Source organism: Herpailurus yagouaroundi, unplaced genomic scaffold (genome assembly GCF_014898765.1).
Source record: "Herpailurus yagouaroundi ecotype Mexico unplaced genomic scaffold, PumYag 203, whole genome shotgun sequence".
Taxonomy (NCBI): domain Eukaryota; kingdom Metazoa; phylum Chordata; class Mammalia; order Carnivora; family Felidae; genus Herpailurus; species Herpailurus yagouaroundi.
The window spans coordinates 19,602,064-19,616,842 of NW_024412434.1; the positions used below are offsets into that span (position 1 = coordinate 19,602,064).

Here is a 14,779-nt window from a genome sequence, read left to right on the forward strand (position 1 = left end):
AGACTACCTTTTGGCTTTAATAATTCAAGTCTCTCCCACACATGAATTCTCATAAAGTCTCATACCCTTGCAGCATCAGCTTGAATCCTATGGGTCTCATCATCTAAATTAGATAAAGTATGTATGAGCTTCCTTGAATGTAATTTCCAAAGACTGGTGAACTAAGAGACAGTTTATCTGGCCTGACACCCATCAGAATTGCGGGGCAGGGATAGGATAACCAGAGTAGGCTCTTCCATCAGAAACTGGTAAAGGAGGTCCACAGGAGTTGTGGGTCCATAGCATTTCTAAAATCTAGAATGACACATCAGACACACGTTGATATTTCCTCAATTAGGATTTAAGTCTTGGGAAAGACTCATTGTAGTTCTGAATCTGTTCTCTGACCTTTTGGTTCTACCCTTCCTTGACCATAAAAGATATCTCATGTTTGCAACCCCAGCTGGGTTGTGTTCTCAGCCTTCTTCCTATATAAATTTGAGGAGTCAAAGATCAATTCTTATTTTTTATTGTCTCTTTTCCTTTTAGTTCAAATTGGCACTGTTTCCATAAGTATATTATCTCTTAAATTAGACGTTAGTGTTTTGTGGGGTTTTTTTAGCTTTTTACTTAAATTCCAGTTAGCTAACACACAGTGTAGTATTAGTTTCAGACGTACACGACCGTCATTCAACACTTCCATACCAGAGATGAGTCCACAACTATATGGTCAATTAATTCTCAACAAAGCAGCAATGAATAGCTAATGGGAAAAAGTCTCTTCAATAAATGGTGTCAGAAAACCTGGGTAGCAACACGCAAAAGAATGAAACTAAACCCCTTCTTTACACCATACGCAAAAACTCTTCTGCTGTGGTTGGCTCACGTTGCCCCTGGTTTTCTGGATCCAGCGTGTGAAAGACCACAGTTCTGTTGACTCTGATTTCTTCAGGCTGAACAGTATTGGGATGGGGCTGGGGGGTGGGGTGGGGGAGGGAAGTCAGGTGAATAAAAGAACAGACATATCTGGTCAGCAGGGCGTAGGTACAATGGCATCATCCATCCTAGCTCTGTGACTGGGAGTCAGTTTGCCCCCCACTGCCTCTCAAATTTCTCTACAATAAAAGAATGTGCATGAAGTACTCAGCACAATGCCTGGCATGTCCTAAGTGCTAAATTAAACTGGGGCTATCTCAGTATCAATGTCCCAACTGAAGTTCTCCTTCCATGGTGGACTGCTGTTGTTTATGCATTTCCAGAGCACATTCTCCTTTAAGCTGACATTAATGCATACATTTTCCTTTGGAGACAGAGTCTCCTCCATGGTGTGCTGGTAAATATTTGACATCCTGGTCTCTAGGAATAAAAGATCCTAATTTGTAGCACTGGCAATTTCCATCCTGCGAATATCCCTGCTATGGTAGATTTCAAGCTACCAGCATCAGACAGTGCAGAAATTGGAAGTTGTGGACACACCGGCTCTGGGGAGCTGCGTCATGCATTCTCCAGGACCCTACCGGGGCTTCTTCCCATTGGTGCCACCCTGACCCTGGTCCTGACTGGTGGTGGAGGTCCCACTTTCACACTGGCTCACCCATATGGCCCGGAAGTGGGTGCTGACTATTGAGAAGAAACCTTAGATCCACATGGATCTCTCTGTAGGGCTACTTGGGTATCCTCATAACACAGCAGGTAACATCCCCTAAGAAAGCAAGGAAGAACTTCCATGACCTTGCCTTGGAAAGATTTCTCTCCTCAATGTGATGGAAGTACAGAAATGCAGGAATAGCACAGGGGAGAGAATCACTGAGGACAGTCTTGGAATCTGGCTACTACACATGACGTCATGTTAATTGGACCTGATAACTAAGAAATGGCAAGTATAGTTGACCCTTGAACAACACAGGGTTTCAGAGGTGCCGACCTCTCATACAGTTGAAAATTTTCATATAACGTTCAACTCTTCAAAACCCCAACCACTAAGAGCCTACTGTGGGCTGGAAGACTTGCCAATAATATAAGCAGTCAATTACCACATGTTTTGTATGTTCTATGTATTATATACTATATTCTTATGATAAAGCCAGCTAGAGAAAAGAAAACGTTATTAAGAAAACCATAAGGGAAAATGTACAGTACTGTAGTATATCTTAAAAATCCACATATTCGGGGCGCCTGGGTGGCGCAGTCGGTTAAGCGACCGACTTCAGCCAGGTCGATCTCGCGGTCCGTGAGTTCGAGCCCTGCGTCGGGCTCTGGGCTGATGGCTCCGAGCCTGGAGCCTGTTTCCGATTCTGTGTCTCCCTCTCTCTCTGCCCCTCCCCCGTTCATGCTCTCTCTCTGTCCCAAAAATAAACGTTGAAAAATAAAAAATAAAAAATAAAAAAATCCACATCCAATTTAAGTAGACCTGTGTGGTTCAAACCTATGTTGTTCAAGGGCCAACTGTACTCTAGATGCCTGGTAAGACACGTGCTCCAGAGGGTAAGAGAGAAACGCTACAAAGATTCAGGGGCCCAGCAAATCAGTGATACATTTCTGGGTTCAGTGTTTTGAGCATTTCTGGACTTGCCTCCAAAATAAAGGGCAAGTTATGTACCTTGTACCTCTAACCACTAAGAAAGAAGAGCAATGCTTAGTAGCCTTCTTTATGCTTCAGAGGCGGTACATTCCACACTTGAGCACAATATTCTGTCTCGCTTATCATGTGCCGCATGAATTCTTGAGTGGGGTCAAATGCAAAAAGATACCTGACTGCAAGGTCAGGCTGCAATGAAAGCAACTCTTTCCCTTCCTCTATACAATCCTACAGACCAGGGGGCTCCCTCCCAAGATACCCTTTGGAGAGAAAGAAGCTGGACAAACCCCTAACAATCCCCGGTAAGAAAGTTGCAGCACAGAACAAAGGCTATTTCCTCATTTGCCCCCAATCTCAGTGTGCTCCCTGCGGTCTTGCCAACTTCCTGGTTAACTCTCAGTTTGTCTTTGTGGTTGATATTTCCTCTGCCTGAAACATTTTTGCATTGTATATATTGGCTCACTCTTTCATTTCTCTGCTTACAGGCCACTTTATCATGAGTTAGGGAAGGACTATATAAAACTGCAACCCCTACTCTTCACCCAGCCCTCTATCTCCCTTCTCTGCTTTATTTTCTCGGGAGGATTTAATGTATCGTACTATATACTTCCCTTATCTGGCTTTTTTTGTATGTGATCCACATTAGAATGTAAATTTGATGAGGGTAAGAATATTTGTCAATTTTTTAACTGCTGGATCCCCAATATATAGAGAAAAGAGCCGGTATAGTAGACAGTAAGTACTTATTAGACGGATAAATGGTAGACCCCCCAGTTTTAGTGAACATCTAATGAACAACTTCATTTTAATGCTGGAGAGACACCAAGCATTATCTGTCATTCACTACGATAGGCAGGAGACTACCTCCATCCGAAGATATTCATGTCTTAATCCCTGGAACTTGTGCAGATTACATGGAAATGGGGAATTAGGTTGCAGATGAAATTGAAGTTGCTGAGTAATTGACCTTAAACTAAGGAAATCGTTCCAGAGCAGCCGAGTGGGCTCAGTGTAATCACAAGAGTCCTTAAAACTGGAAGAGGGACAAGAGGAGGAGCGTAGAGTGGTGTGATGTTAGAAGAACTCAACTAGCTTTTGCTGGCTTGAAAGATAGAAGAAGGGGGTAACAAGCCATGGAATGTAGGCAGCTTCTAGAACCTGGAAGAGGCAAGGAAAGGAACCCTTCCCAAAGCCTACAGAAAGAACAGCCCTGCTAACGCCTTGGCTTTATCCTGGTGAGACTCTTGTTAGACTTAGGATCTTCAGAAGTAAGATGACACATTTGTGTTGTTTAAGCCAGTAAATTCTCTGGTAACTTGTTATGATTGCAGTGGAAAACTAATACACTTCCTTCCTCTTCTCTTTTGATCTGCTTTTTCTCTCACACTCTATTACCAAAAACACAGTTTAATACAGTGGCCATAGCTTCCTTTCAGGAGCAGAGTCAGCATCCTCAACTCCAGTTTCTATACAGCGGCTTCAGGAAACTTCAGCATTCAGAAGACAAACTCTTCCTTCTTTATTCCTGTTTCCATATATGGAAACAAGCACACCTATAGGTCTGACCCCCCTTTGTGTTTCTGTTCTGTTTCTGATCCCAACAGAGATGCTAATCTTGTATTTAAGCATAGTTAAGTTTCATTACATTTTGAATGTCACCTACCTTCCTTAGTAAATCGCCAAGTTTCATCCATTCTATTTCTAAAACGGCCATGGGATTTACTGCTCAGTGAAATTGCCAATGGCACCATTCCACTTTATGCCCTAAGCATCTCATCATGGATTATTGCAGTAACTTCCTAACTGGTTCAGCCATTTCTCATTTGTAATCATTGTCCTCACTGCATACTGCCAGTTATAATCATAGGATATAAAGATGATGTCAGCACCACACTGTTGAAAAATCTTAACTAGCTCTTGTTATATTTAAAGTTCATAGCATTGAGGACTGAGTAGTATTAAGGCCACAGATCTAGAATCAAATCACCTGTGCTCTGAAATGAGTTTGTGCACAGGTTCTGGGTCAGAAAAATCTGGGTGTCCATGCTAGTTTTTCCATTCACTGCATGATTCAGGGCAAGATTTTTATCCACCTAAGAGATCATAGTTCTTGTTCCAGAGTCGTGAGGGTTCTGTACTGTAACACATGTAAATTGCTTAGTATAGGGACTGCCATAAAATGTGATCAATAAATATTAGCTGCTTAACTATGTAAGACAGTATGTTAAGATTCTGGCTCTTTACACTAGTCTCCTCAGACTGCCATAACAAAATTCCAGAGATTGGCTGACTTAAATAACAGAAACTAATTTTCTCGCAACTTTTGGAGGCTGCAAGTACAAAGATCAAAGTTCCATCAGGGTTGGTTAATGGTGACACCTCTCTTTCTGGCTTACAGACAGCCACTTTCTTACTGTGTCATCACATAGCCTCTTGCCGGATGCATGTGGGATCTCTGGTGTCTTCCTGCTTTTATTAGGACACCAGTTCCATTGGGTTAGGGCCCCATCTTTATGACCTCATTTACCTTAATTATGTCTCCAACATATGGATTTGAAGGGGACGCAAGTCAGTCTATGGCACCCTCCTTTATCTGACATTCCCGACTCAACTCTCTCTAGGGATACAAATGCCAGGCTCCTGCCATAATAGCATTTCATGCCAAAAAGGCACAGCCTCCCTTTTTGCTCTGGTCAAAATTATACCCAGTTCAAATGTGTAAGTAACTCATCTTCCATGTTTGCTCCTATGGTCTTTTGGTCAAACCATTAACGTAGCTAACATAAGAATGGTATTTTTCAATTACATATTTCTTTCACATACAATGTTTTCTGTTAAATCTCATAATCATTGTATGATGTAATTACTGTTAATGACCTTCTTTTATGAATGTGGCAACTTAGCCTCAAGGATGTTGTTTATTCATCCTATAAAATTGAGAACATTGAAAAATATGCTTGTTTGTAGAGGATGGTACTATTCGTTGACCATGAACCATTGAAAGAGGAGCTGATTTTATGGAAAAAGATGTTTTATTTGACACACAGTGAGTTTGAGGTGTCTATGACACATCCAAGTGTGCAAATATTATGTACTCATTTAACATAGCCAGTCTTGGACTGATATATATTTTGGAATTTGATCTTCTCATGTCATAATGTTAGCACAAGTAAGTGGTAAGGGACAAATAACCTCTTTTATTCTATGTGTTAGTGGAGAATACTGCTAAGTCATTTGTTTATTCTATATACATGCTCAACATTCTTCTTCTTCTCACTTTTTCCATATATTTTAATTTCTAAACAGTGTTTTTTCTTAAATCATAGAAGGGGACAGGATCTGAAATAAATGGCATCCTAAGAGATGATCTAAAGTTAGTCCTTTTAATTTATTGATGAAGAAGCACAGTATGGTTTAAATGATTCATCCAAGGCCATAGTTAGTAGTCACATAAGTAACATTCATATTTCCTTTTTTAAAGTTTGTACCTCTTAATCATATTCATAATCATAACATTCGTATTTTCTCATTCCAATCAGAAGCCCATTCCATTATACCAGTGATTCTCAACCTAAACTATGTGAGAAGATCAGTGAATAAAGTCCTTCAAATGTCTTTTAGCCCTGAATACAATCCTCTCTCTTGAAGAGTTGCGGTGAACAACTGTTTTATTTTTCTATTTTTCATTTATTAATGTTTATTTATTTAATTATTTTGAGAGGAGGAGAATCCAGATGGAGAGAGGGAGATAAAGTATCCCAGGCAGGCTCCATCATGTCAGCACAGAGCCCCATGCGGGACTGGAACTCAGGAACCATGAGACCATGACCTGAGCCGAAATCAAGAGTCGGATATTTAACTAACCGAGCCATTCAAGCACCCCATAACTGTCTAACTTTCCTTAACCCAGATTTTAATCATAGAATCCCCTTTCCACCATGCATTAATGCCAGTAGAAAATGCTTTGGGAGATGATGCAGTATGCCATACTTGGGAATGACAATGGTGGGCTTAAATGCTTGGTAGGAAAATTACCCTGCCGAGATGAGGTCAGGCTAAAGGAAAGGAAAGAATTTCATTTGTTTGATAGATTTATGCTGTTATTGGAAGACATAGGGCCCATAAATAAAATAGCTTTCTTAGTGAATAAGTATGGGATTCTTTGAGCAACTCGCCTGGAATGTATTAACCACATTATAGCGTAGGTTTTTTCAACCTATGATTTCTCTTAGATAACCGGAATGCAAATACACTAAATGACGACTAAGAGGGATTCCAGTTGGAAAAATATTCTTTCCGTGGTGATCGCTAGGAACAAGGTAACGAAGTCATTGTGCTTCGTTTGACAGGGAAATTTGGGGAAAGACAGGAAACTAAGCCCAGGGTTAGGGGTTTGATAGAGTAATTCTGCTGCTGTGAACTAGTAAAGACTGCTAAAGGGAATTAATCATGATGGAAATCTCAGCCTAGTTTTATGGCTGTGCCCTGAATTGAATTTGAACGAAAGAGAAATATTACTAATAAAATTTACATACGAGCAGAATGTTTCTGATTTTTCAGGACTTTCTTTTAGGACTAAAGATCATTCATGCAACCTGTGTACATCTTAACGATACATATCACTTTCACCAAAACCATAGACGGTCCTAAGAAAAAATATGTGTGAAAATAGGGAGCAATATAAATACTTCAACGTAAAGGTACATAATTTTCAAGTTATTATAATAAGAGAAACTCATTATTATCCTGTGCCAGCTATAAATGCAACAAACTTGACTGCTTCCAAAATGTATTATGTTTATGTATAATTACTGAATAAGAAAATTTGAAACGAATATTAATTTGCATTTCTATTGCAGTTTAAGTAAGTTCACATTTTAGATGTTATAACTAATGAATTAAGCAACATAAATAATTTAACATCAAATATTTCTTGTTAAAAAGATGTCCTGCTAATTTAAAATTTTTAAACGCTGCAAATGAAGAATATAACCTAAAAGTGGAAAGGACATATCAATGTGCTGAAGATTTTGTCAGCTCGTCGTAGCTGTAAACTTAGAAAAATCACAGACCAAGAAATATTGTTTTTAAAATTATGTTTTGAAAGTATAGCCTTTACCCCATATGTATAGAGAGTTAATCAAATGTATAACTACTATCTGTATATTAATGGAAAGAAAACAATTGTGGCCAACACCTCTGAACTTAGAGGTCTGCCACTTACACTCTCTATGAACATAGACTCTTCTATGTCTTTCAGGAAGTGAAATAATCCTGTAAATTGTAAACCACCAAGCAAATAATAGATGTTTAACTGGACTTAATACTACTTCTCCTGATCCCTAATGTGCTAAAAGATAACGAATTGTTAAATTCCAGTAAAGGCAAATATCATTCCTTCAACGAATACTTACTGATATCCAGCAATGTTCAATGCTCCATACTAGGTGCTATGAGTAAGACAAGTTCTTGACTTCCATAAACTTATATCCCAGGAGAGTAATCGTTGTTTTTTTTAAATTTTTTTAATATTTATTTATGTTTGACAGAGAGACAGAGTGTGGGCAGGGGAGGGGCAGAGAGAGAGGGAGACACAGAAACTGAAGCAGGCTGGAGGCTCTGAGCGGTCAGCACAGAGCCCCACGTGGGGCTCTAACCCATGAAACTGGGAGATCATGACCTGAGCCAAAGTCAGAGGCTTAACCAACTGAGCTACCCAGGTGCCCCTCAGAAGAGTAATTCTTTGCAAATACAAGGATGACAGTAACTGTCATGAGCAAGTTACACATGAGTTACCATGAAATTGCAGAAGCTAAAATTTGTACTTCAGATTTTAATGACTGGAGTCAACTTTATTACAAAATGGCATTCATACTATGTCTTGAAGAATGAGTGAGATTTGGTTTGCAAAAATAGGGTAAAGAGAGTTCCAAAGGGAATAAAAATTAGGAGGGCTATAGATATGGCTCAGGCACTACAGCAAAGATTGTTGCAGTTCGGAATAAAGGATAAATTAGCAATGCCCTCTTATTTGCAACCTGTAGGGAACCCATCAGATTGGGCCTTTTGTTTTAAATTCAAAGTTTGGTCAATATGTTCTCTCCTTTTTAGGCGAGAGAGAGTAATACAGGTTTTTACACAAACCAAATTCAACCTCATGTTTGTCAATTTTTAAACCTGGACTTCAGTTCAGGTGTTGTCCACTCACCGAACACTCTCAAAAAACGAGATGAGAATGCTCTACCGAACAGGCTGCTTTGAATCTGTTTCCCAATAAATAGCTTTCTAAGTCTGCGTTACACCCAGTAGAGGCATTTCTAACGCACATTACACACCACACCCTTCGCTTATGCATTTAATAGGTGGTTGGACTTTATAGGATTTATCGAGGCACACAGGCCGACAGCCTTCAAATTAGTGGTGGCTCTCTGTGAAGTCATAGATGTTTCCTCACGGAGACACAACCATCGTCTTAGAGTTGTAGCTCTGTGTAACTAATATTACATATTTTAGGGGCTAGTCTACATTCCAGGCCCTAAGGCGTGGGCCGCAGGGCCTGCGGTGCGCCGAGGGAGGAGGGGTTCCTGGATGGTGAAAACAGGCCAACGCCCAGGGAACGCGGCGTCCCCGCCAGTACAAAAGTTACCACCCCACCTAAAGCGGGGGGCGAAGCTCAGGAAAACCGGCGGCCACCAGAGCGTGCCTAAGCGCTTCCTACCCCCCCACTTCCGCTTCCGGGGAGGCGACTCCCGGGTCCACCGGGCGGGGGCGGGGGCGGTAGCGAAAGGGAAGCCGGAAGTGGCCCGGCACTTCCGGCACGGGAAACTCTTTGCTGCCGCTCCGGCTGGCTTGACAGGCGCGGTCTCGGCTAGTAGCTCTCTCTCCTTTCGCCTTCCGCCTTCCGCCCGTCCGCCCTCCCAGCTCTTTTGCCGCTGCCGTCCCACAACTCCTGTCCCTGAAGGCGCCCCTTCCCCATGTTCCGGGGCGGGAGTCCTGAAAGCGAAGACCCGCTCGCCGGTACCCCATCATGTCCGAACTGACTAAAGAGCTGATGGAGCTGGTGTGGGGCACCAAGAGCAGCCCCGGTCTCTCTGACACCATCTTCTGCCGCTGGACACAAGGTACCCTGACGGGGCTCTGACTTCCAGCCGCTTCCTTTGCCCTGCGAGAGTCTAGCTGCGACGCCGCCGGCGCCACAGCCCCCCTGGCTTGCCCTGCACTCTGTCCCGATTCCCGTGCTCAGCTCGGACACTGGACTTTCTAGAAACGCCCTGCCTGTCTCGGGGTGGGGGGAGGGGGGAGTGGTTGAGTAGGAGAATGGTTGCAGCTGTCCCCTAAGGACCCGAAGCGCCTCTGCCACTCCCTGGGCTGCCCTCCGGCAGGATGAGAGAAGGATGGTGGTTGGGCTGCAGTGTGTGACACTGAGGGTGTGCCCCGTGCCCCGGTGTCAGTTTCGCAGCCAGTGTTGCGGCTTCCCGAATCCGTACCCACTGTCAAGGCTTCGTGTTATTGGCGTGTGGTTTAATTTTGGCCAGAGGGGAGTCCACAGGAAAGTCAAAGTGGCCAATTCCAGAAGGCAGCTTTGTTGTTTGTGTTTTAACTGTGTGGTCGGACGTAGTCCTCGGCGTAAAAATACCAGCGTTGCCTGCTGTCAGGTGCTCTTTTGACCCAAAGTATCCCCAGTTTTGAGATGGTTTAGTTATCTGTTACAGTTCAAAGGAATGTGGATCACAGCACTTCCCGTGCTGGTCTAATTATCCAGACAGGATTTTGAGTTATGTAAGAAGTTTTATTATTACGAACCCTAAGGAAATAAAAATGACCATTTATTGTATTCCTCCGCCGTGCCAGGCTCTGCGTTTGGCACTTTGTACTAGTAATTACCTGTAATTCTTAAGTTTTAATGATAAAACACAACTTTGCACATTACTTAAGGTGACTTAAGAAAGACTGAAGTTAAGTGAGGTTACAAGCATAGTCTTTGGAGTCAGGAGGATTCGTGATGTAAGTATGTAACACATAGGCCAGTAAATGGTAGCTCTTCATTTCAATTGTTAAATCATTTATTTACAGAGTCCGTGTTCTCAAAGGATTTGGGGGAATTTTAGCATAGTAAATCTAAGTTCCTAGTTCGCAGTGTGTATTTTGTAAGAAGAATTCAGGGTTGAAGGAAATCGCTTCCTCTCTCTTAGATACGCCTCTTTTAAGAGCTGGTAAAATGAGAATCGTAATGTATTACAGGTTATTACAGGTTATTTAGTCCATCACTCTTATTTTGCAGATGAGGAAAATGAAGTCATGAAGCTAAATGACCAGGCCAGAGTCACACAAATGGATAGAAAGGGAGTGAATTACAAGTCTCCTGATTCCTCACACAGACTTGTTTTCACTGATAAGTTTTCAAACCTTAACATGGAATTGCTTTTGTACTTTTTACACATTTGATTACGTCACTGGAGTAGCATTTTCTGAAATCTTGGACACCTGCATTTGCAGATTTTAAAGCTTGCTTTCTACGTTGACTTCGTTTTATCCTAATAGCGAATAGCCCTGAAGTCTACAAGGCTGTGAAGCATTAAGAAAACTTTTACTTCCCGTGTAGCCAACATTAATTAAGCATGTACAACGTAGAATAAGATCGTGTCCGGCCTTGTTTATATTAATACTGTGATGAAGTTTCAAGGAGGATTGAAAGGCACTTCTACTGGTTAAGAGAGGGCTTTGGAACAGGTGTAGTTTGGTTCCAGGTTAAAGTTATTTCACTTCCTCAGGCCTCAGTCTCCTTCTCTGTAAAATGCAGATAATAGTAGTGTCAACCTTACAGGGTTGTTGTGAGGATTAAAGGCATATAAATACATTGAGGCACTTAGCACAATATCTGACATAGAGTGAACGCTCACACAATGGAAGTCCGTTAACACTTGATTTAAAAATTGTTTCATTGTAGGCTAAGCCAAAGATCACTCTCTGGCCATGAGCTGACAGTTACAAGAAATTATTGTTTATTTGATGAATAATCATGTTGTTTTTACTCTTCTTACTTTTTTATTGAAGGATAGTTCATACATGATAACCACTATTTAAACTATAACTTTATAATGATACGAGAACGCTCAGCCAGCTTGTAGTCCTGTAGGAGTTCCTTAACGAGAATCATTCAGTCAATACCGTTTACATTTTTTTTTCTTTTTAGAGTGTGCTTATATCGTGGATAGATAATTCTTCATGGTCTTACACTGATCAAGATTTTCAGGCAGCCAACTATGTATTTTTAAGTTACCACTTCCGAATCAGAGGGAGGTTGTTATTGGTTTTGCTTTGTTAACTGTTACATTCATTTATTCGTTTAGAGGCAGAAGTCATTGCTGAGGATCGCTTTGGCGGTCATTTGGGATTTGAGCATAGGCACAGGACGCGGCTCTGCTGCACTTGCCTTACAGCATTTGTAACGTGACACCAACTTTGGCCCTAGTTCACAGTCTGTCACTGTGTTTTGACAACTGGAATCGTAACGAGGTTTTTGGAAGCACGTTAAAAGGGTGAGATGTTTAGGGTAAATATTTGTAAAATTATGTTTAGGGATATTCCATTTATGAGACCATATCGATTGGTCACATTAAACGTTTTTGATGCGTTTAAAACAAGCTGCAGGGGTTGGTGCAGCCCAGAGTTGCTTTTTTTCTCTTCATTGATCTGCCAGTTACAGACTGTACATGACAGCAGTGAGCCACAGAAGTGGCACATGGTCGTTGTTTTATTTCACTTGGCAGTTTTAGATAATTCTCTTCTGCAATTCCTTTTTCTTAAAAAAAAAAAAAAAGGGTTTTGTGGGTTTTTTTTTTTGCCAGTTTTTCTTTCAAAGACGTACTTTTAAGGTTTGCAATTATTTTCTAACTAGGAAATTGAGTCTCTCCTGCCGCCTTCCTTCCTGCTGTCTTGCCTGTGATAGTTTTTTAAGAAAAGTGTGTATTTTCTACCTCTTACTCAAAAGCACTGTCTGTCCTCCTTGCCTTCTTCCCGAAACACACTACAACAGTGTTCCAGGCAGCAGTGTTGCAGGTTAGACTTGGTGGGATGGGAAGGACGGCAGATAACGCGCGTAGCATAAATTGAGCATTAGTGATAGTTAGAAGGTAAAGAACTAGGGATTGTGCAGTGGGGTAGTGTGGCTAGGCCTCATTTTAAGATGAGATTTGAGCAAACCTTGAAGCAACTGAGTGAACTGTGCAGTTATCTGAAGAAAGGGTGTTCCAGGCAGGGAGGAGAGCCACTATAAAAGACTTAATGCAGAATATTCCTTGCTTTTTTGTTCAAGGAACAGGAAGGAGACTAGTTCGGCTAGAGAAGGAATGAGGGAAGGGGAGAGTGATAAACGATGATGTAAGACCTCATTTTCATCCAGTGGCCTAGAAAGCCTTAGAGGCCATGGTCAGAACTTTGATGTTTCTTCTGAATGAAATGAAAGGCCATTGAGAGGTTCAGAGCAGAGAGAGACGACATGACAAGTTTTTAAAGGACTGATCTAACTGCTGGGTTTGAGGGTAGACTGTAGTGGCTTGAGTGAGACAGCAAGATGAAATGATAGACAAAGGCAGTAATGCAGCGGGGAGGAAGTGGTGACTTGGACCAATGACAGTAGCACTGGAGATGATGGCAGGTGGTCGCAGTGACCAGCTCCCAGCAGAACCAAAGTCATTTAGTCATTAGACTTATTGGGAATATTTGTGGGGGTTTTTTTGTTTTTCAGTATTGATTGTCTAGTTCAGTGTTTGGCAAACTTTTTTCTGTAGAAGAGTCACTGGCATTTATTATTTTTGTCTTAAAACTCATCTCTGCCATTGCAGCAACAGCAGCCCAGATAATATAGGTGTGGCTGTGTTCCAAAACTGCATTTACAGAAACAGGTCAACCCCTGATCTAGATTATCAACTCTGAGAAACCATTTTTTCTTTTTTCCCCCCCTTTCCTCTAAGCTTTATTTTATTATTTCATCTATAAGATTAGCCAGAAAGGGAGAAACACAATTGCTATTTATACCAGTGCCTTGTTTTGGGGGTGAGGTGGGGAATGGAGCTGTGGTTGGTTCAAATTAGAGTTTGGACTTTAGGTATAGGACAATTTTTGTTATGTAATATGAAGAAAAAATAAAACTTAACAAATAACTTAGGAAAAGTTACGTATTAGGAAAAGTGAGGGATCGTTTTATTTTAAAGTATTTAAATATAAAGTATTTAAGTATTTATTTGAAGTACTTAAGTGTAAAATGTATTTACAAGTTAATATGTTTGTTATAATGTGATTTAACGTTTTACCAAAATAATAAAGTGATATGCCAGTATTATTAATTTTTCTTCTAAAGTAAGAATAATACTGTGAGATCGTATCATTTCAGAGGTTTTTGTTGGTGGAAGCCTTTTATTTCTCTCAAGAATAGATACTCCTTTCTCCAACCTACCTGAATCATGTCATCTACAATCCATTTCTTTCAAATTTAAAATTTGTGAGCTTATATGAAAAAGTTAATTTCTTGGTACTTTGAATACATGTTTTTCAGTTTAAAGTATCTGTCATAATATCTTAAATTGTATTATACTTTACAGTTTTTGGAAGTCTTATTTAATCCTTGCAACAACCCTGAGAGATAGCAAAGGATAATTGTAGTTTCCTGATGTACATAGATGAGGAAACTAAGGCCCAGTTCAGTTTTGGCTCGACCATTATCATCGAGTTTGTAATGACAAACCAAGTTTTTTTCCTCCAGGCTTTTGTTTACATGGGGATCCAGAATTATGGGGACAGAAGTTGTAAAACTGGCTTAAATAATGTATATATGCATAGTAAGTCACATGAAAGTGAAAGGTTAGAAAATTGCAAAGAAGTTCATGGCTCAGGTTTAAATTAGAAGCTATAAAACATTTCATGTCTGTAATACTGTGGAATGTGATACAAAATTATATATTTAGGATCAGATGCTTTAGATGGCTAATTCTGGATCTAATCAGGAAAAACAACCATTTTGTGAAAAGTTAATTCCTTTTAAAAGTAGGAAGTAATTTAAATATGAGAATACAAAAGGGAGAACTCTATATCCTAAAAAATTTGAATTCAAGCACAACCTTATTATGAAAGGAGAAGCCTATTTAGCATAGTCCTGTTTTAGAATAGAATACTTAATTTACTTTTAGTTGACTGTATTTCCTTTTGTGCACTAATGGCCTTTGT

The 14,779-nt window shown here is 40.6% G+C and overlaps 1 protein-coding gene across 4 annotated transcripts in view; it reads left to right on the forward strand.

Moving 5' to 3' along the window:
* Positions 1-9,336: 9,336 nt before the first annotated feature.
* The window catches only part of MINDY3 (MINDY lysine 48 deubiquitinase 3), a 96,641-nt gene continuing 91,198 nt past the window's right edge, over positions 9,337-14,779 (forward strand). For 3 of the 4 annotated variants that reach the window (XM_040451325.1, XM_040451326.1, XM_040451327.1), the window contains exon 1: positions 9,339-9,678. In XM_040451325.1, coding sequence (XP_040307259.1) covers positions 9,585-9,678 — 94 coding nt within the window. In that variant the 5' untranslated portion in view covers positions 9,339-9,584. Of the gene's footprint in view, positions 9,679-14,779 lie in introns of all 4 variants that reach the window. The other variant, XM_040451328.1, reaches the window with a different exon arrangement.